The sequence below is a fragment of the Lagenorhynchus albirostris genome, chromosome 15 (genome assembly GCF_949774975.1).
Source record: "Lagenorhynchus albirostris chromosome 15, mLagAlb1.1, whole genome shotgun sequence".
Classification (NCBI taxonomy): domain Eukaryota; kingdom Metazoa; phylum Chordata; class Mammalia; order Artiodactyla; family Delphinidae; genus Lagenorhynchus; species Lagenorhynchus albirostris.
This window is the reverse complement of record NC_083109.1, coordinates 83,042,026-83,063,074: the sequence shown is the minus strand read 5'-3', so window position 1 is coordinate 83,063,074 and position 21,049 is coordinate 83,042,026. Positions and strand designations below refer to the sequence as shown.

Below are 21,049 nucleotides of genomic sequence, written 5' to 3'. Positions count from 1 at the left end.
GCCTGTTAATAGTACCAAGGGCCAATATAACACCTCTTTATCTTCAGCAGCTTTTTAGGCAAAAAGATTATAAATTGTCACTGTATAATTATCCACCCCTATAATTACCCAGCTAGACAGCAGAGTAAGAGTTAGGTTTTTGTTTTATTCGCAAGCATTTTTTATTCCAACTCAGTTAATTAAGATGATGTAAAAGCTTACTGCAAAAAACATACAGAAAGTGCATAAAAATATTTCATGTGACCTATCAGGATCATTACAATTCAAGAGGAAATTTTAAAGTCATTTAAAAATTGTATAGAAAAAGTGAAATTTATCCACAAATTTGCTAAGTTATGAGTATAAAATTTTCTTTAAAAGTATAATTAACTTTATTTTGATAATTCCCATCACTATGTGTAGTGTACTACTCATTCATTGAATTAAAACTAACTGAAAACTAAAGAAACCTGCGGGACAATATTAGAGTTAGTATTAGCATAGAAATCCAAATATCTGAGAAAAACACTGTAAAACTTATCAATGATTTTATTAATAAATTGAGTTTTTAAAAATTTTTAATGTGTTTATATATTAAACTGAATACCACCTTCTTTACTATATTGTCATCTTTTACTTTAGGTTTCAAAATGTGTTTATATAGTAAATAGTTTACTAAAAACCTGTTATTCATTAAAGACATATACATATACAATAAGCTGTTTGTTGTAATACACAAGGAGCTCATCATCTACCAGTTAGACCATTAAGACCAATTAGCTAACAAATACTAATATAAACTACTATAGAGGATACTTACGCCGCATCTCATTAATGACAAACATCGGTTTAATAACATCCCCAGGATGGTTCAGCACTTGTGTGATATGAGCCTGCATTGTACACATCATACAAAATCCTTCTGCATGACCTGAAAGATAACAGATGATAATCCTCCAAATTAGCAAAATATGACTCTATATATACATCAAGGGGTATTATAAATAACGGGCACACTCCTGAAATAAGAATAACAGTTACAGGACTTCCCTGGTGGCGCAGTGGTTAAGACTCCACACTCCCAATACAGGGGGCCTGGGTTTGAGCCCTGGTCCGGGAAGATCCCACATGCTGCGGAGCAACTAAGCCTGTGCACCACAACTACTGAGCTTGCGCTCTAGAGCCCACGAGCCACAACTACTGAGCCCGCATGCTACAACTACTGAAGCCCGCGTGCCTAGAGCCTGTGATCTGCGAAAAACACAAGCCACTGCAATGAGAAGTCCGCACACCACAACAAAGAGTAGCCCCCACTCACCACAACTAGAGAAAGCCCGTGCGCAGCAACGAAGAACCAACGCAGCCATAAATAAATACATTAATTAATTAATTAAAAAAAAAGTTTTGGGACACAGCTAAAGCAGTGTTGCAAGGGAAATTTACAGTAATACCAATATCAGAAGCAAAAACAAGGATATCAACCCTGCAGACATCAAAAGGATAACAAGGGAATACTATAAATAACTTCACACACATAAATTTGACAACTTTGGAAAAATGGACCAATTCCTCAAAAGAAGTAAACTACCACAACCCACCCAATATAAAATAATTGCAATAGCGCTATACTTATTAAGGAAATTAAATTTGCAATTTTAAAACTCCCAGAATAGAAATCTCCAGGCCAAGATAGTTTCCCTGATGGATTCTACACTAAATAAGAATTTACATCAATTCTACACAATCTCTTCCGAAAAACAGGAGTTAACATATCCCAAATTCATTTTATAAAGCTAGTATTACCCTGATACCAAAACCACACAAAGGTGGTACCAAAACAGAAGATTAAAGAGCGACATATCTCATGAACACATGTAAAAATCCTTAACAAAAATTCAGCAAAATATAAAAATAAACATCATGACCAAATGGAGTTTATTCCAGAGATACAAAGATGACTCAGTACTGGAAAATCTACCAGTGTAATCCACTATATTAATAAGCTGAAGAAGAAATTCACATGATCATATCAATTTGACACAGAAAAAGCTATTGACAAAAATCAACACTCATTCAAGATAAAAAGCGGGAATCAGTAAAACAGAAATAGAAGAGGAAAAAAAAAAAAGAAAGAAATAGAGGGGAACTTCCTTGACTTGATAAAAAGGAAAAACCTACAGCTAACATCAAACTGAATGCTTTTCCCCTAAGATCAGAAATGAGGCAAGGATGTCAGCTCTGAGCACTCTTATTCAACATATTGCTAGAAGTTCTAGCCAGTGAAATAAGGCAAGAAAAGGGAATAAAGGATACAGATCAGTAAGGAGTAAGTAAAAATGTCCCTATCTGCATAAGACATGATTCTCTACATAGAAAAATACAAGGACTCCCAAAAGAAAAAAAAATGCCTAGAAATATTAAGTGAAGTCAGTAAGGTCAATATACAAAAATCAAATGTATTTTTATATACCAGCAATAAAAATGTGAACACCAAAATTAAAAATATAATGATGCTTATAATTCCTCAAAAAATAAAAGGATTAGGTGTAGATCTAACAAAACCAAACATGCTGATTAACTACACAACACTGATGAAACAAAGTAAAGAAGATCTAAGTAAATGGAGAGACACACCACATCCACAGACTGGAAATGTCAGCATAGTAGAGACGTCAATTCTCCCCAAACTGAGATACAGGTTTAACAAAATTTCTATCAAAATCCCAACAAGATTTTTTTGTACATATAGACAAGATTATTCTGTAATTTATATGGAAAGACAAAGGAACCAGAATAGAAAAAAACAATTTTGAAAAAGAATAAGTGGATGGACTCACTCTACCTGATATCAAGATTTATTACATAGCTACAATAACAAAGACCAACCGTGTTGTGGGACAGATACATACCTTAACAGAACAGAATGGGGACCCAGAGATAGACCCACACAAATACACCCAAGTGATTTTTTTACAAAAGTGCAAAAGCAATTAATGAAGGAAAGATAGCCTTTTAAACATATGGTGCTAGAGCAACTGGACATCCACAGACAGAAAAACTAAACCTCATGCTATACAAAAATTAACGTAAAATGGATCACATACCTAAATGTAAAACTATAGAACTTGTAGGAAAAAAAATAGGAGAAAATCTTTAGGATCAAAGGCTATGCAAAGAGATCTTATACTTGACAGCAAAAGCACAATCCATAAAAGGAAAAATTGGACTTCACCAAAATTTAAAACTTTTGCTCTGTGAAAGACCCTGTTAAGGGGATGAAAAGACAAGCTTCAAACTGGCAGGAAATGTTGGAAATATACATCCGAAAAAGACCTAATATCTAGAATATATAAAGAACAAAACAACAATATAAAAACAAAGAACACAATAGAAAATGAACAAAAGACACAAAGAGATATTTTCCAAAGGGGATATATACAGATGGTAAATAAACACATGGAGAGAAGTTCAAGACCTTTAGGCATTAGGGAAATGCAAATTAAAACTACAATGAGATATCATTATACTCATCATTACCGTATGGCTAAAATGAAAAATAGTGAAACACCAAATGCTGGCAACAATGCAGAGCCACTGGAGCGCAATACACTGCTGGTGGGAACGTAAACTGGTCAGCCACTCTGGAAAACTACCTGGCAATTTCTTACCAAACTAAACACGCAACTACCTTATGACCCAGCAACTGTAGTTCTGGGCATTTATTCCAGAGAAATAAAGACTTGTGTTCACACATATGCTCTACACACTAATGTTTACAGCAGCTCTATTCATAATATCCAGAAACTGGAAACAACCCAGATGTCCTTTAATGGATGAGCGGTTAAACAAATTGTGGTCCATCCATACCATGGAATACTAGTCAGCAATAAAAAGGAACAAATTATTAATATACACAACAAAGTGAATGAATATCCAGAGACTTATGTGGAGTGAAAAAGCCAATCCCTACTATATAATTCAACATATGTAACATTCTTGAAATGACAAAATAATAGAAGTGATAACTAGTAGTTGCCAGGGATTAAGGAGGAGGTGGGGACACGAGGGAAGTGGGCTTGGCTATAAAAGGGAAACATGATCCTTAGTGATGGAAATGTTCTGTACCTTGACTGTATCGATATCAATATCCTGGCTGTGAGACTGAACTACAGTGTCACCACTGGCGGAAACTGGGTAAGGGTACATAGGAGGCCTCTGTGTGATTTCTTACAACTGCAAGTAAATCTAAAATTACCTCAAAATAAAGTTTAGCTTCAAAAAAAGGCAAAATAAAAATATTTCAGACCAAGAATAAAAAACAAACAAATAAATAAAACAAAACCCAAAAAACAGAGTTTGGGGGCTTCCCTGGTGGCGCAGTGTTTAAGAATCCACCTGCCAATGCAGGGGACACGGGTTCGACCCCTGGTACAGGAAGATCCCACATGCCGTGGAGCAACTAAGCCCAGGCGCCACAACTACTGAGCCTGCGCTCTAGAGCCCATGAGCCACAACTACTGAGCCTGTGTGCCACAACTACTGAAGCCCACGCACCTAGAGCCCATGCTCCGTAACAAGAGAGGCCATCACAATGAGAAGCCCGTGCACCACAAGGAAGAGTAGCCCCTGCTCGCCGCAACTAAAGCCCGCACCCAGCAATGAAGACCCAACGCAGCCAAAAATAAATAAATAAATAAATTTATTAAGAAAACCAACCAACCAAACAAACAAACAAAAAGAACAGTTTGTCACCAGCAAGAAAAGTTAAGGGAATTCCTCCAGGCATATGAAAAAATACCAGATGGATGTCTGGATCTACACAAAGGAATTAAAAGCAGTGGAAATGATAAAAGAGTAAGTAAATATAAAAGACTGGTAAAGAAACCTTAACAAACTACTTAAAACTTTTAAATTTTATTTAAAGCAAAATAATACAATATATTATGTGGATACAAATTAAGTAAAAATAAAACATGCGACAACAATAGCACAAATGCCTAGAGAGAGACCATGAAAGTATACTGTCATAAAGTCCTTATACTACACAAGAAATGTAATAGTATCTCAATGCAAGCTATGGTAAGTTAAAAATGTATCCTAAACCCTAAAGCAACCACTAAAAAGAGAAAACAAAGTTAGAGAAAATATGCCAATAAAGGAGAGGAAATATAAAATTACTCATTCCAAAAGAAAGCAGAAAACGATGAAAAAGGGAACAAAGAATACAGGACAATTAGAAAACAAATAGCAAGATGGTAAATGTAAAACCAATCATATCAATACTCTCATTAAATATAAATGATTTATATTTTAAAAGGCAGAGACTGTAAGACTGGATTAAAAAACAAGAACAAACTATAGGCTGTTTACAAGAAATCCACTTTAAATATAAACACAAATAGGTTAAAAGTTAAAAGATGGAAAAAGACATACCATGCTAACATTAATAAGAAAACTGGAGTGGCTCTATTTCAGACAAAGCAGATTTCAGAGTAAAGCATACTATTTGGGATAAAGAGGGTCATTTCATAAGTTATAAATAGGTCAGTTCACCAAGAGGTCATAATAACCTTAAGTGACAGAGTTTCACAATACATGAAGCAAAACTGATAGAACAGAATGAAGAAACATTCAAAAATTTCTTTTATTTCAACATACCTCTCTCAAAATTTGATAGAACAAGTAGACAGAAAAGCAGTAAAAGGACATAAAAGACAACCTCAACAACATTATCAAGTAACTAAACATAATCAGCATTTATAGAAACTCCAACCAACACAGCAGAATACACATCCTTATTAAGTACATGTGGAATATTTAACAAGCTAGACCACGTTCTGGTGCATAAAACAAGTCTCAAGTTTCAAAGGATTCAAACAATAAAAGTATCTTCTCTGACCACAATGGAATTAAAGTAGTAATCAGTAACAGGACAATTTCCGAAAAATCCCCAATCATCTCGCAACTAAAAACACGCCTCTAAGTAATCATAAGGGCATCAATCAAGTAATTGTATTAAAAAAACTACTAGAATTAAGGAGCTGAGCAAAGTTGTAGGATACAAGATCAATAAACAAAGTTCAACTGCATTTCTATATTCTCACAATGAACAATCAAAAATCGAAATTCAAAAACTATTACCATTTATAATAGCTTTCAAAAATATGAAATACTTAGGGATAAATCGGATTAAAAAATGTACAAATTGTACTTGTATACTGAAAACTATGCAACACAGCTAAGAAAAACTGAAGATAACCTAAATAAATACCTAGTTTGTGGGTCAGAAGACAATACTGTTTGGATGTCATTCGTCCCAAACTGATGTACAGATTCAACACAATCCTAATCAAAATCTCAGGAAGCTTTTTTGTAGAAATTGACAAACTGATTTCAAAATTCATTTGGAAATGCAAAGGACCAAGAATGGCCAAAACAACTTTGAAAAAGGAGAACAAAGTTGGAAAAGTTACCTGACTTCAAAACTTTTAAATATATAGTAACAAGGCACTGTGCTATGGTGTCAAGACAGATAGTGGATCAGTGTAACAAAACAGAGTCCAGAAATAGATCCATATGTATATGATCAATTGATTTTTGTTGCTGCTGCTGTTGTTGTTTTTGCGGTATGCGGGCCTCTCACTGCTGCGCCTCTCCCGTTGCGGAGCACAGGCTCCCGACGCGCAGGCCCAGCAGCCATGGCTCACGGGTCTAGCCGCTTCGCGGCACGTGGGATCTTCCCGGACCGGGGCACAAACCCGCACCCCCTGCATCGGCAGGCGGACTCCCAACCACTGCGCCACCAGGGAAGCCCTGATCAATTGATTTTTGACAAAGGTACAAAAACAATTCAGTAGAGAAAGGGCTATCTTTTGAACAAATAGTGCTGGAACAACTGGATATCCATATTGAAAAACATGAACTTTAATCCATTCTTCACACCACAAATAAAAATTAACTCAAAATGTATCACTGACCTAAATATAAAAACTAAAAGTATAAAACTGCTAAAAAATAAAGGGAAAATCTTTGCAACCTCTCGTTAGGCAGATTTCTTAAATACAACACCTAAAGCACAGATGATAACAATGGAAAAATAATGAAGTAGTATTCTTCAAAACTAAAAACATGCTCTTTGAAAGACAGTGTGAGGAGACTATTTTCTCCAGATTGGGAAACATTTGCTAATTACATATCTGATAAAGGGCTTCTATCCAGAATACATAAAGAACTCTCAAAACTCAACGATAAGAAAACTATGCAATTTTAAATCAGGCAAAAGATATGAGCAGGCGCCTGAGCAAAGCAAATACACAGATGGCAAAGAACCATATGGAGAGATGTTCAACATCATTATTCATTACGGAAATGCAAATTAAAACCACAGTAAGATACTATTATACTACACACCTATTAGAGTGGCTAAAATTGGAAAGACTGACCACGCCAAGTATTAGGGGAGATAGGGAACAAATGGAAGTTTCATTCACTGCTGGTGGAAATGTAAAATATCACAATCCCTTTGGGAGACAGTTTGGAAGTAACTTAAAGTTAAGCGCACACATACTATAGGACCAAGCCATTCCTCTCCTAGATATTTACCCACAAGAAATGAAAACATGTCCTTACAAAGACTTCAAGGTAGCTTAATTTGTTGTTTTGTTTTGTTTTGTGTTTTGGCTGCGTTGGGTCTTCGTTGCTGCGTGCAGGCTTTCTCTAGTTGTGGCGAGTGGGGGCTACTCGTCGTTGCGGTGCATGGGCTTCTCATTGTGGTGGCTTCTCTTGTTGCAGAGCACTAGGCACGCGGGCTTTGGCAGTTGCAGCACATGGGCTCGGTAGTTGTGGCTCATGGACTCTAGAGCGCAGACTCAGTAGTTGTGACGCACAGGCTTAGCTGCTCCGTGGCATGTGGGATCTTCCCAGACCAGGGATTGAACCGGTGTCCCCTGCATTGGCAGGTAGATTCTTAACCACTGCGCCACCAGGGAAGTCCTCATAGTAGCTTAATTTGTGATGGCCCAAAATGGGAAATCACCCAAATGTCCATCAATAGGTGAATGGAGAATCAAACTGTGGTACATCTATCCATACAATGGAATACTACTCAGCAATAAAAATTAACTATTAATACATGCAACAACATGGAATAATGCTGAAATAACTGTGCTGAGTGAAAGAAGCCAGCCAATATAAAAATATATACTGCGTAATTCCACATAGAAGACATTCTAGAAAATACAAACTAATCGGTAGCAAACAGAAAGCGTATCAGGGGCTGCCTGGGGTGGAGGGGATGAGGGACAGGAAAGGGCGGGAGGGGCTGATTTCAAAGGAGCACTGAGACTCTTTAGGGGGCAATGAGTATGTCCATGATGTAGACTGTGGGGATCGTTTCATGGGTATACACAAATGTCAAAATGCATCAAATTGTGTATTTTAAACATGCAATTTATTGTTTATCAACAACACCTCAATAAAGCTGAGAAAACAGAGAGAAAGAGAAAACTACCAATGGCCTATAAAAGACAGGCACCTAATTCTGGATACCCCGAGTGTCTGCATTTTCGTCTCCATCCTCTCTCTCTCTGTCCAGGTGCCAGTGCTGGGTTTTCATCCACATCCTACTTTCATTAAGTGCAAAAGTGATAGGAAAGCTGTCTGTGGGGAATGAATTATGGACTTAAAAAGGAAGAAAATGAGGGCAAACAGAATCTTCCTTCTGTGATTTGAAACCCTGGCATAAGAAACACCTCTTGATGGTGAGATTCTAGGTGATTTTCTTTTGGTTACCTTAAAATTTTCTGTACTTTCCAAATTCTTTAAAACCATAATTTTGCTCTTTGGGGGAATAAAGTTTTAGAAGAGTGAGTCTAAATTCTCCATTAAGTAAAAAACTATTTGGGAATTCCCTGGTGGTCCAGTGGTTAGGACACGGCACCTTCACTGCCGAGGGCCCAGGTTCAATCCCCGGTCGGGGGACTTCCCTGGTGGTCCAGTGGCTAAGGCTCCACGCTCCCAGTGCAGGGGGCCCCGTTTGATCCCAGGTCAGGGAACTAGATCCCACATGCATGCTGCAACTAAGAGTTCGCATGCTTCAACTAAAGATCCCACATGCCACAACTAAAGAACCCGCACGCCGCAATGAAGATCAAAGATCCCGCGTGCTGCAATGAAGACTCGGCACAGCCAAATAAATAAATAAATAAATAAATAAATCCCTGGTGGGGGAACTAAGATCCCACAAGCCACAAAAAAAACAACAAAAAAGTAAAGGGCTATTCAAAAAGAAACCAAGGGGCTTTTTTTTCACCCTAATAATGAAGGACCAGCACCCTAACATACACACACACACATTAATGTAGATCAAAGAACAGGGAGATTTCACTTATCAAGGGTGAAGAGTATGTACAACACTATATGCAGAAGGTCAAAACCTCAAAAAACGGGTATGTTCTAAATTCTGAATTTCACTAGTTGACCACGGAGTTGGCTCTCACCTAATTAAAGACATAACGTGTGTTAACTAACTTCCTGCCCTCTGGGTTGAAAACCGAGCTCTCACACACTAAAGGGAAAGTCCTGCATGAATTTCCAGGAGGTGAGGACCAGTGACAAGAGGCTCCTCTCCGTTAATGCTTAAAGCCTGTAAATGAATCAAGCGTTCAACACAGGATGGATGCCAGGAGAAGTGGGATTCTTAGCCCTGCTTGTCCCAAGCTGTTGACAGTAGACATTTATGTCACATTTTTTAGCAAGTGCAGAAAGCCAGCAGGGGCTTCAGAAATGCCAAATGCTGATAAAATATGTTTCTTTTAAAATAATTCTACAGGTCAAATTATGTGCAAAATGTTTTTTATGCGACCTGAATGTAAATCTTTGTCTTCCTCCATGATTTCTAAAAGAAGAAACCAACTCCTTAGTGATGATCAAATTCTTGGCTTAAAGCTTCACTTTCATTTCAGAGAAAAAAAATGAAAGTAGGTTAGCATACCATAACACTATACACATAAAATAATACAGAACACTTACATGTCTTGGAGTGTTCGTGTGATAGCATGTAGTTGGCAAGTGGTGGTGTATAAGTTAAACACTGCAGCGCTGCGTTGGCAAAACAGGTATTGCCCAAATTCTGGAGCCCAGCTCCTACTCTATGAGTTTGCTGCCACTTAAGACAAATCTTCTCAGATGGGAAAAGAATTTTTTCTGGAGGAGCAATGCCATCACCTAGAGCTAGAAAAATAAACAAATATTTAAAAAGAAAGCTTTGTATACTTCCGAAGCTGAATAAATAGCAACACATCAAACCTGAATCTGATCAAGATTCTTATGACCAGCTAACCAGAAATACAGGGGAGAAAGGGACATTTTAAAAGAAAGAGCCCAGAATGTGGGAAACTCTATATGATTTGGTTTCTTTGATAAACAAACTGCAAGGACAAAAAAAGCAGGGGGCAGCATATAACAGATTAAAAAAAACTTAAAAGATATTCACCAAATGCAAAGCATAGACCTTGTTTGGAGGTTGATTTCAACAGCCAACTGTTAAAAAAAATTATACAACAACCAGGGAAATCTGCACATTGACTGGATTTTTAATATAAAAAGCTTTTAATTTTCAGACATGATTTCTTTAAATATACACACTGAACTATTTATAGATGAAGTATAAAGTCCTGGATTTGCTTTAAAATGATGGGGAGTGGGGAGAGGAGTAAGTGGGTGGAGGTATAATTGGCCAGGAGCTGATAAACATCAAAGCTGGCTGAGGGGCACGTGAGACTTCATTACAATTATTCTCTCTTCTGCACCTACTTAAAATTTTTCATTAAAATAATTTTAAAAATAAACAAAGTACAACACAGTAAAAGTGCAGGAAAGTCGATTCCCTGTAATATGTGCTGAGGATGCTCATGTTCTGTACCCCCAGCAGCACGTCATCCTCACCATCATCTCACCTCCTCAGTCCTCACTAGCTGTCGGATACTCTCAATTCTAAAGGTTGGTAGTGATGTCATCCCAAATTTACCAGCAGGGAAACAGGCTGTTAGGCATCACTATACATACTCATAAGTATAGTCTACATGGTCTAAAAATTTCTTATCTATTTTTAAAACTTACAAACAGATTGCTAATGATACTCAGGCGAGGCTCAAAAACAATTTATTTAGGAAAGGTCAAAAATCATCCACAGCAAGACTGTTTTTTCAAAAGTTCAGCAGTTCCTCAGTACTACCAAAGATTGAGATGCCCAATAGATGGTTCTCTACTTTAATAGCAATATTGAGTGTTTAAGCATGCAAAAAGGCAGGCTTCAGCTTCCTGAAGAAGGGAGATCAAAATCAGGAAAGGAGAAATGGATGTTCAAAGAGCGTGACAAGGGCCCCCAAAAGGGCCAGGTGGGGTGATACAAACTAAATCCTGAGGAAGAGAGAGGAGCCCCAGCAAGGTGACAGGAGGCTGGAGTCTGTGAGAGGATGTCCTGTGGGAATGCCCTGCTTATAAAGATCTTTAAACCCCTCTGTATAACATTCAGTTACGTTGTTTGATTTGTGATGTAAATGTCCCGTCACCCAAAACACCTTCAGCAAATCCTACCACCCACCTCCACATCACAATATCACACGCACTAGGAAGACTCAAAACAAAAAACAACATGAGAACCAAATTATTCTAGACCAAACAATGTTCTGTGTGGGAACTAATCTCTTAAGGTTTCAAAGCTTCCAAATCCGAAAGTCTCAGGAGTACCAACTAAAGTGTCAATGTCTTACTTATCAGCATGGGTTTTAACAAATATAACCACATTAACCTGGCTTTATACATAATGTAACATTTACAGGATCTGCTCGCTTTCAAAGAGCTTTATTTCTACAGACGATTTTAACTGGCAAAAACTAAACAAACAAAAACAAAGTTGGGTGGAGCTCATTTGTCAAAAGGCAACCATTTTTAAAAACATTAAAAAAAACTTTAAATTTTTAAAAGGTAGACATTTACTTAGGGCACTATAGTTAACGGACAAGTTAATGAAATGCTTGCCCATCTCAATTCTCACCAAAACAAAGTTTATCCTTCAAAAAATTAGGAATTCAACTAATAATTGAATTCAACAATTAATTCAACAAATAAATTCATAGTAACTAAAAATAATCTTACCTTGCTATGATACATATGTTAATCATGAACAAGCAGCAGAGGAAAATGAAGCCTGTCAAATAATGTAACTCTGCTGGCCATTCAGGTGGCAGTGTATCTTGCAAAATAAGCCCCTCTCTGAAACTACCAACCCACTGACAGCATTTATACAGGAGTTTCTTGTAGTGATTCTTCTAGAAAGTAGTACCTTGATCCTTTGGTGGTGATGGTTTTGATTTTTCAGGTACAGGTGAACTTGAATAAACTACAGCACCAGGTACTGGTCCTAAAGAAAGCGCGTGACTTGAAACATCATTTAATGAAGACACAGTACCCCAGCTGGCAGAACCTGCCTCCATGTCTCCAGGTGAGACTGCCTCAGAACTGCCAGGCTGGTTCTGACAGGTTGATGGGTCTGAAGATTCTGAAGCTTTGTCACCTGTGGTCATTGTTCACCTCTGTAAAAGATGAGAAAAGCATACATTTGTTTCATAAGGTAAGAAGAGTAATCTACTTATTCTACCATTAGATCTTTGAAAACAATTAAAAACGGCTAGGTTAATTTTCCAACAAATCACCCCAATACAAAAGCAACACTATTTTTTAACTTTGTAATAATTTCCTTGGGATATTTACTGTTGTGCTAATCTGAACATGCCAACAATTTTTAATTATAAAATCTTCAATGAAGTATTTGATTAGATCTTGTCATTCTATTTCATGCCCTCTGAAAATCTGATATTTCGTTTTATAATCAGGTATCTCAATTTCCAACTCTATACATTCACAAAGTACCTATATTTTTTCTCTCCCTTGCTTAAACCTAGAATGTGAAATGCACTAACACATTTGGCTCAATTTTCAATTCATATATAATTCCTCAAGGAAAAGTCTCAACTACATGAAAAGAAAATCTAGCTTTAATTTGAAGCTTAAAGTCCAAAATGACATTGTTTGAAATATATTACTTTTTTTAATATAGGAAGTCTCACTTTTGAAACACATTTTGAAGAGGCTCATTTATTTCGCATATATGATTTTTTAAAATGAAGTCCATAAGGCATTACTTACATCAAACTGGAACACAAATACATGTTATAAAAGTACTTAATTATAATTTTCTCTCTGAACCCTATTAAAATCTTAGGGCCACCACTAACTGAGCACTTTCTATGTGCTAGGCATTGTGTCACCCACTGAACACACACTAACTTACTTAATTTTCATAATGACCTATGAGAGACTGGACAGAATCCACTGGGTCTACGAAATGGAGCAACTATTACCCAAACTAGTCACTACTGGGAAAAGGTCCCAAGCCCAACATTCCCGGCTGGGCTCTACCAAACTCCACAACACAGCACTTTAGGAACGTTTCCCATATTGTCTAGCGGAAACCAAATCTAGCAGAGGCCACTGCTCTGCAGACGATCTTCCAGGCGGCCCCGAGTGCCTCCGGCCCAGCATCCCGACACCCGGACTCTGGACACTGGCCGCCCTAGGAGCCTCTCCGTGCCCCTGGTCCTGTCCTGTCTTCTCTCTCCAGGCTCTGCACATGCTGTTCTTTCCCCAAACTTCCTCCACCCTTCCACCTCCAGCCAGTGAACACCTTCTCCGTTTAGAATTCATTTCCTCTGGGACACTTTCCTTGATAGTCCCCTCCCCCAAGACAGTCTGAGAACCCCTCCTGGAAGCTCTGGTGGCACCCTGGGCACCCTCGGGCTGATTTCCAGATTTCCACCTTAGCGCTCACAGCCATCCTGCCTGCGGCTCTCCATCATGTTCTTGTTTACATGCCCTGACCTGGCACAAGGAAAGCTCTCCACACATGTGTTGAACAAATGAATCAGTTGTGAAGACAGGACGTAACCAGTGTTTGCTCCTAGCACCAATTTTCGCTGACTGTTTTATATAAAGTATCTCATTTAATCCTTAAAAATTCTGAAGTAGGAATAGCCTTTAAAACTTGTTTTAAAAAATATTCAGCACAGTAAAATAATTACCCATGTACGTGACACTTCAACAAATGTTACGATGCACTGTCTACTCACAATAAGGTTTGTTTAAAAGCCTCAATTCTGTTGTGATTTTAAATTAAAGATTTAAATTAAGATTATCACCTCCCAAAAAAGTACAAACTTAAATATTTTTGGAATCTTACGTAGAAATAGAGAAGAAGATGTTAATTAGATCTTAACAAAAAGAAAAACTGAACTGAAATTTTAAGTCAATCTAGGTAAAACACAGGACCTTTATTCAGGAAGAAAGCCTGAGCCATATTAGCCAAATAAAGTTTATACTTTCCTCATCTGACAGTCAAAAGAAATTACAAAACAGTGTGGAGGCAAGAATAAGACAAACAAGGGGAAAAGAAGTAGAGGAGGAGGAAAAGGAAGAAGAAAGCCAAAACAGTGACGATTAAGCCAGCCTTATTTACAGTAATGTTAAATAGCAAAAACCTTGATTTTCTGGGATAAACATCCCTTCAGGACAATCATTAACAAATGACTAAATAAAACCATTTTACTTGCTCCAGTTGCCTTTGGGGGGATCGCGGGGTGGGGGGGAACAACTCTTTAATTAAGAAAAAAAACCCAAGGAAAACATACAACGGAGTCATTGATAACCACATAGCATTATAATTTGGGAAAACCAACAACATCCATTCTCCTTCAGATGCATATTCAGCCAATGACTTCTTACCCTGAAACCATCAGGTATTAAGCTGGAGAAAACCTTTCTGGAAGCCAAACAATGTTGCGTAGGGCTCAGGATTCAGATGTTACATGTTCTTTACTCTCAGTAAAGCTTCTAAACATTACTGAAATAAATCTCAGGACTTTTAAGCAACTACTTCAATGAAAAGTTTAAATTTCTCTCAACACCTCCTGATGATAGACAAACAAAAAGTTACAAAAGCATGTTTGAAAAAAACTGAGTACAAAAATCAAGGTTGGATGTGTGTGGAGGAATGAGACAAAGTGACTTCTCAATTGTTTCCATTAAGTGTACCTGCTTTAATTACAATGTTTTACTTGAAAGTTTTAAAATGCTGTCCCTTATATGGTATTTCTCCCTTGTGGTGACCAAATGCTAGAATACATTATTCTTTTTCATTTTTAAAAGAATAAGCATATGGCTATTTGAACATTATGGCACTCCACATACATTGTGGTAAAAATATAAATACATGCAAAAAGAAACTGTTATACCTGTACTTCTTAATAAACAATGTAACCCACATTCTTGTTGCATTTCCATTTGAAAACTCACAAGCTTTAAAAAGACAACCTGGATTTTACTTATTTGTAAGGAAACAAATCACTTTGCTTTAAACTTTTACAAAAAAAACTCTGTAGACTTAATTCAATGATACAGAAAAGAAGTGAAACTGACCCTAGATACAAATAAGTGAAACCGATTATTCACAACACCGATACACTTTGAATGAATAATACAATCAGAAGAGGACAATTATGTTTCAAATGTACAAGTTAAAATTTGAGACTCCACTAAAACGTACAAGAACCTAAAATACTGCTGTTTTAGGGGCTAACTAGTTTTTCAACCAGTTTTACTGTTATTTGAGTGTATTTACTTTAAATAACCAACGTGTTTTCCCATAAATAACTAAGCCCTAAGGCCTCCCGTAATATAAAAGAGCTATTCCACAAAAGTAATCTCAATTGCATTCATTACAGCGAGGTTAAAGTCCTAGATGGTAAAACTTCTGTCCCATCAAATCTTCATCTCAAACATCTGAAACTGACCGCCCTTTCCCCCCCACGCCCCCGCCTCAGGTAAGTTGGGTCTTCCTGCCCCGAAGATAAAGAACAGGACCAGGGCACACGCGCTTTGGGGGACGCGACGCCGGGCCAGCCGGCCCCTCCTCTCCTCCCGAGGGTGCCCGCTCCGCCCGGCGGCAGGCGTGGGGAACTCGGACACCCGGTGGACTAGCCAGGTGGACGGCCCCGCGAGGACGGACCGGCGCGGCGGGCGGGCCGGCGGGACGCCCGGGTGGGAAAGTTTGTCTCTTTGGGGGGCGCAGTGGGGGCAGGGAGGCGAGCCCGGGGCTCCGAGGGGCGGGAGGTGGCAGCCACGCGGGGGGCGGTGGGCGGCCCGGGGACTCCGGGCGGCTCAGCGGCCGGCACACGCCCACCCCGGGCAGACCCATGCGGGCCTGGCCGCCCCGGAGCAGCCAGCCGGGCCCAGCCCCCGGGCCGAGAGGGGCGGGCTGGGCCGGGTGGGGGTGGGAGGGCAGTGTCCATGGGCAACCAGGGGGGTCCGGCCTCCCCGCGCAGCCCGGCGATCTGGGAGCCCGGCCGCCGCGGCCGTTGCGGCCGCCGCCCCCTCCCCAGCGGCCAGGCCCGGCCGGCGGTGGCGGCACTGCCACCGGCGCGACGGGGTCCCGGGCGGCCCGCCGCTGCGGAGGGGGCGGCGGGCGAGGGGCCGCGCCAGCCCCCGGCGGGCCGCGCCGGCAGAGGGGCGGCCAGGGCAGCTGCGGCCGAGGCGAGCGGGGCGCTCCGCGGGCCCCACGCCGGCCAGCGGCGGGCAGGAAAGAGGCGGGAGCTTACCTGACCCGGCTCGGCGCTCGCTCCATCCCCCTCGGCGGCCGCCGCCGCCGCCGCCGCCGCCGCCGCCGCCGCCGCACACAGCCCAGCCGCCCGGCGGGGGACAATGACGTGCCTCCATCCGGGCACCGCCGCCGCCGCCTCCGGGTCAGCGCCGCGCCCGCAGCGCCCCGCCGGGCCGCCAGGGGGCGCGCCAAGGCCGCGCCCGCACGCGCCGCCGCCCAGGGGCCGTCGCACAAGAGGCGCAGCGCGCAGCTAAGTAGCCGGGCTAACGCGGGAGGGGCCATCGCCAAAGCGCCGCGGGCGCAGGCTGGCCCGCGCGTCACTGGAGCGCTGGTCGGCCGCGGAAGGAGCGCGCTGATTGGTGGAGCCGAGCTGTACGGCGCGGGCGGGTGAGGTCTTTCCCCAGCGGCCGGCTGGAGCCGACCGCGCGGCCCTCGGCGGCCGCGACGGGAGGGCCGAGACAGCCCTGCGGCGTGTGCGCTCAGTCCGGCCCGCGCGGGTGCACGGCCCACGCGGGACACCTGGCCCCCCCAAATGGACACGGCTCCGGGAGACGCCCCTCGGCCTAGAGACCCGGACTTGAAGAACACCGGACCCAGCGGTGCTCCAGCGCGCCATCAGACTTCGACAACTGTTACTGGAAGCGGAGAAACCCGGCTCCAGAAAAGGCAGAACCCCGCCTATCCCGTCAAGATCTCATCTCAGATCCGAGTATTGCTCTTGCAACGGAGGGCCAGACCATACTTCCGGAGCAAGACCGGCTCTTGCTCCGGAGGGCCAGATCCATATTTCCAGCCGCTTATTGGATGTCTCCACCGCGAGGTCGAGCAGAAAACGATTTGATTGATCGTGGCATCTCCCCTCCACCACGACCCTGCTCCTCTCTGTGGGGTTCCCTGCTTTGATTAGGGACGTGGCACTCTCCCGCACTGACCGAGTCCTCCCTCTGTCTCTCTTCTCTCTCCTTTCCTGACCTAACCCCTTACACCAGGTCACACCAACCCGACCTACCCACGGGCTGTAATCCCCGCCCTCCCGGGGCAACCTTCCTAGTCTCGCCCCTCGCCTTCCCACAGTCTCCTTACCGTCACTCCACTCTTTCAGCTTCCACGCTGCGGCCAGGATGATCTTTCAAAGACACAGGTCAGATGTGGGTCCCCTCCGAAGAGCTTTTAGCTACTTTCTTGGCCCACGGAAAAGTCTCATCTCCTTTACCTGGCATTGAAGGCCTACAGTTCTCTCTCCTCTTTTGTGTCCCAGCCATAACCTCCTTTTTCCTACAAACACCCCACTCCTGCTTCTGCTTATAGAAATCCTGCCTGTGTCTGTTCTTCCATGAAGCCGCCATCGGAATCTTATTGCTCCCCCTATGTCTTTTAAAGTAGTGCTAATTTCACTATTATGGAAAGAAATCACTGAAGTGATGAAATAGCTGTTGTGCGTTTGGAGCAGAACACTGAAGTTGTCTGAGAAAACCAAAAAGGAAAAGGTGAATTCCAAACCTCCAAAATTCAGTACCCACTTTTGGGATTAACACCACAATTTACTTCCTGATGAAGAATGGTTATGAAATTTCACCTGCACGGTCCTGGCAACACTAATAAGAGACTTGGAAGAACAGAATAGCCATAGGGATGGATCCAGTAATTTGCTTGCCTTTTCCAAATGACTTGCAGGTGATTAAATACAGAATAAGAAGGAATTAAAGAGTCAAATGCCTAACAGTCACCTGAGCTTTGTGGTTATTTCAAAATGCTTCCTTTGGAAGTCACATGAGAAGTTTGGCTTCTAATATCAGTTTCCATTTCATATCCTATTGACAAACTGCCCCTGCAATTAACGTCTTAATACAGTAGAGTAGGAAAAGAGATTTAAAAAAAAAAAAATCCCTTGGCATTCTCTCCAGAACAGAATTTTTTGGAGGGGAGGGGTTGTTACACAGCCCTCTGCTCCTTCCTCCGTGCTTTGAAAGCAAACATAGAAGCCCTTTTCCTCTAAAGAATTTTGGGGCCACTTCAGTGCAAACTCATGACATAAATAGAGTAGTTAACAAAGGACGTTAGGAAGTCCCTGCCTTCAAACAGCTGGGTCTTTGGCTTTTGCCCCAGAAATTCGTTTTCCTCCAGACCAGAGGAAACCAAAGTGAACGCTGTTGGGAGAAGATTTCACTCTGCCTCTGTTCTTACAAGCTGTGGGACCTATGCTAATTACTTAGCCAGTTGCCTTGACCAAAACTGTCTTTAGGCGAGAGGTAAACTGACGCCAAGTGCGCCACCTCCCAAGCCAGGTGATCACACGATCAAAGAGCAGAAGGTGTCAAAGAGGAATAAATTAGATTTTTCAAGGCCCTCCAGATAATGAGGGAGCCGGTGGTGGGCTCTGTTAATGCCCCATCTAGATCCGCTTTGCTGGCTGACTCATGAATTCCCTTCCCAGCTGTTATGTATGTTAGTCGCTAATAACCCACAGCTGCCCCCTTCTGACAACTGTTCTTGGCTGGTGGGGAGCTGCCTTCTGGGGAGGCTAAGCCCACCTACCCTCCCCCCTTTCAGTCTATACCAATGGCTCCCCAACGCAAGGGTTCAGAAAGACCTTGCCTCGATTAGTGACCAGTCTTGCGATGCGGTTTACATTCCAGAGCCAATGGAATCAGAAGGAAGCTCATCTCCCACTGAGACGACATCCTTGCCTAACTCTTCCCTGCCCTCTCCCTCCCTTCACTCCCTTTAAAACTCCCTCGATGTATCCTATGCATCTGAATTCTGTCTCAAGCCCTGCTTCTCGGTGGTCCAGCTTAGAGAGTCGGTACCGGGAATGGTCCTAAGAAGCAGAGTCTAAGGATAGGATTTCAAGTGGTAGCTGGGATGCTGACAGCTGTGTGATGACCCTCACCTTGGGGGAGCTGGGTGGGAGAGAGGTAGATGGGGCTGCATTGGCTTAGGCAATCTCTCTGGTGATTGAGGATGTGGGGGAAATAGTAATTTTTTAAACTGAAATTAGGTGGTCACTGATGCTTTAAAGAGGGAAAATGACTGCCTCTGGTCAATCCGTCATTCAATATACAGCAAAGCCCGTGGACCTGCTTAGGAGCCTGTTGTAACCATCACCTGCAGTCAGACAGCAGACCGTTCGTTCCGAGGACCAGGCTCAGGCTCACTTAAAATGAGCTGATCTTTAGAAATGGTCAACTCCTCAGCCATGGTCAATCCCCAACACCATAGTCTGGGCTCTGAGAAGGAACTAGGGATGAGAACCAAACAGTGGTAGAACTTCAGACTCCTCTGAACCTTTGGGGCCTGTAGAAGTGGCCAACTCCCACCCTCCAATCTGAAAACTATGCAGAAGCTTCAAATGAGGCAGGTACCCTACAAGACAATGCATTTTCCAGGATCTCCCCCGTAGCCGCTAGACCAATCACTAAAATTAGGCCTCAGGGACTTCCCTGGTGGTCCAGTAGTTAAGACTCTAAGCTTCCAACGCAGGGGGAGCAGGTTCAATCCCTGGTTGGGGAACTGAGATCCTACATGCCCTGCGGCACAGCCTAAATAAATAAATAAAATTTTTAAATAAAATTAAATTAGGCCTCAGTATGGCCTACCTGGGGAAGTGTTGCAGGCTTGCTAAGGGAGGAATGGAATGAGCTTGCAGGACCATGCTAATATATACTAGCAGGAACTTTAAATAAGCCTCATCAAGGGGCGGGAGTGGGGTTAAGGAAGGGTTTGTAGATGTGGGCTCGCTCTCCCATAATATAGGTCTAACACTTTGTCAAGGGCCCTGAGTGGACTGCTTCTGATACACCATATGGATGGTACTTGGCAAGAGAAGTGAGACACATTAAGTGAAGTCAAGATAATATGACTTCCATGGTAGATGAAGGAAGAGCTCAACAGGCTCAGGGAAGTGAATCTGTTAGAACGGATGCTCCTAGCGGAATATATTTCATAAGAAGACCCGGAGGACACTCTGTTTACCGAGGCCATGAGAGGTGGGGGCACCACCAGCTTTGCTGAGAAACTCGGTGACGCCCAGTGGGATGTGTAGGCCAGGGCCGACCATAGGGGATGCTGTTACAGAACTGGGCTCTCTAGTAATGGGATCCTGGAGTGACAGAGGCTGGGTGGCAGCACTTACCCATTCGAAGCAATGTGGGCATGATTGCTGTAGAGGGAAGCAGGGTCAGAATGACAGATAGGGGCACCTGACTTGCAGGGATCCATGGAGATGGCTGATAGGACATGGGACTAGATAGACAGGCGGTCAACAAAGCATAATATATGTAATCAAATACATATATGTGTGTGTGTGTGTGTGTGTGTGTGTATATATATATATATATATATATATAAATCTGGATTGCA

General features: G+C 42.0%; 1 protein-coding gene across 4 annotated transcripts in view; it reads right to left on the bottom strand.

The window, feature by feature from the left end:
• The window catches only part of USP42 (ubiquitin specific peptidase 42), a 34,811-nt gene extending 18,039 nt beyond the window's left edge, over nucleotides 1-16,772 (bottom strand). For 3 of the 4 annotated variants that reach the window (XM_060122394.1, XM_060122396.1, XM_060122395.1), the window contains exons 1-4: nucleotides 16,689-16,772; nucleotides 12,323-12,572; nucleotides 10,009-10,209; nucleotides 800-910 (exon numbers count right to left, since the gene is read on the bottom strand). In XM_060122394.1, the coding sequence (XP_059978377.1) occupies nucleotides 800-910; nucleotides 10,009-10,209; nucleotides 12,323-12,563 (553 nt within the window). In that variant the 5' untranslated portion in view covers nucleotides 12,564-12,572; nucleotides 16,689-16,772. Of the gene's footprint in view, nucleotides 1-799; nucleotides 911-7,608; nucleotides 7,874-10,008; nucleotides 10,210-12,322; nucleotides 12,573-16,688 lie in introns of those variants that run through there. The other variant, XM_060122397.1, reaches the window with a different exon arrangement.
• Between the last annotated feature and the right edge of the window lie 4,277 nt (nucleotides 16,773-21,049).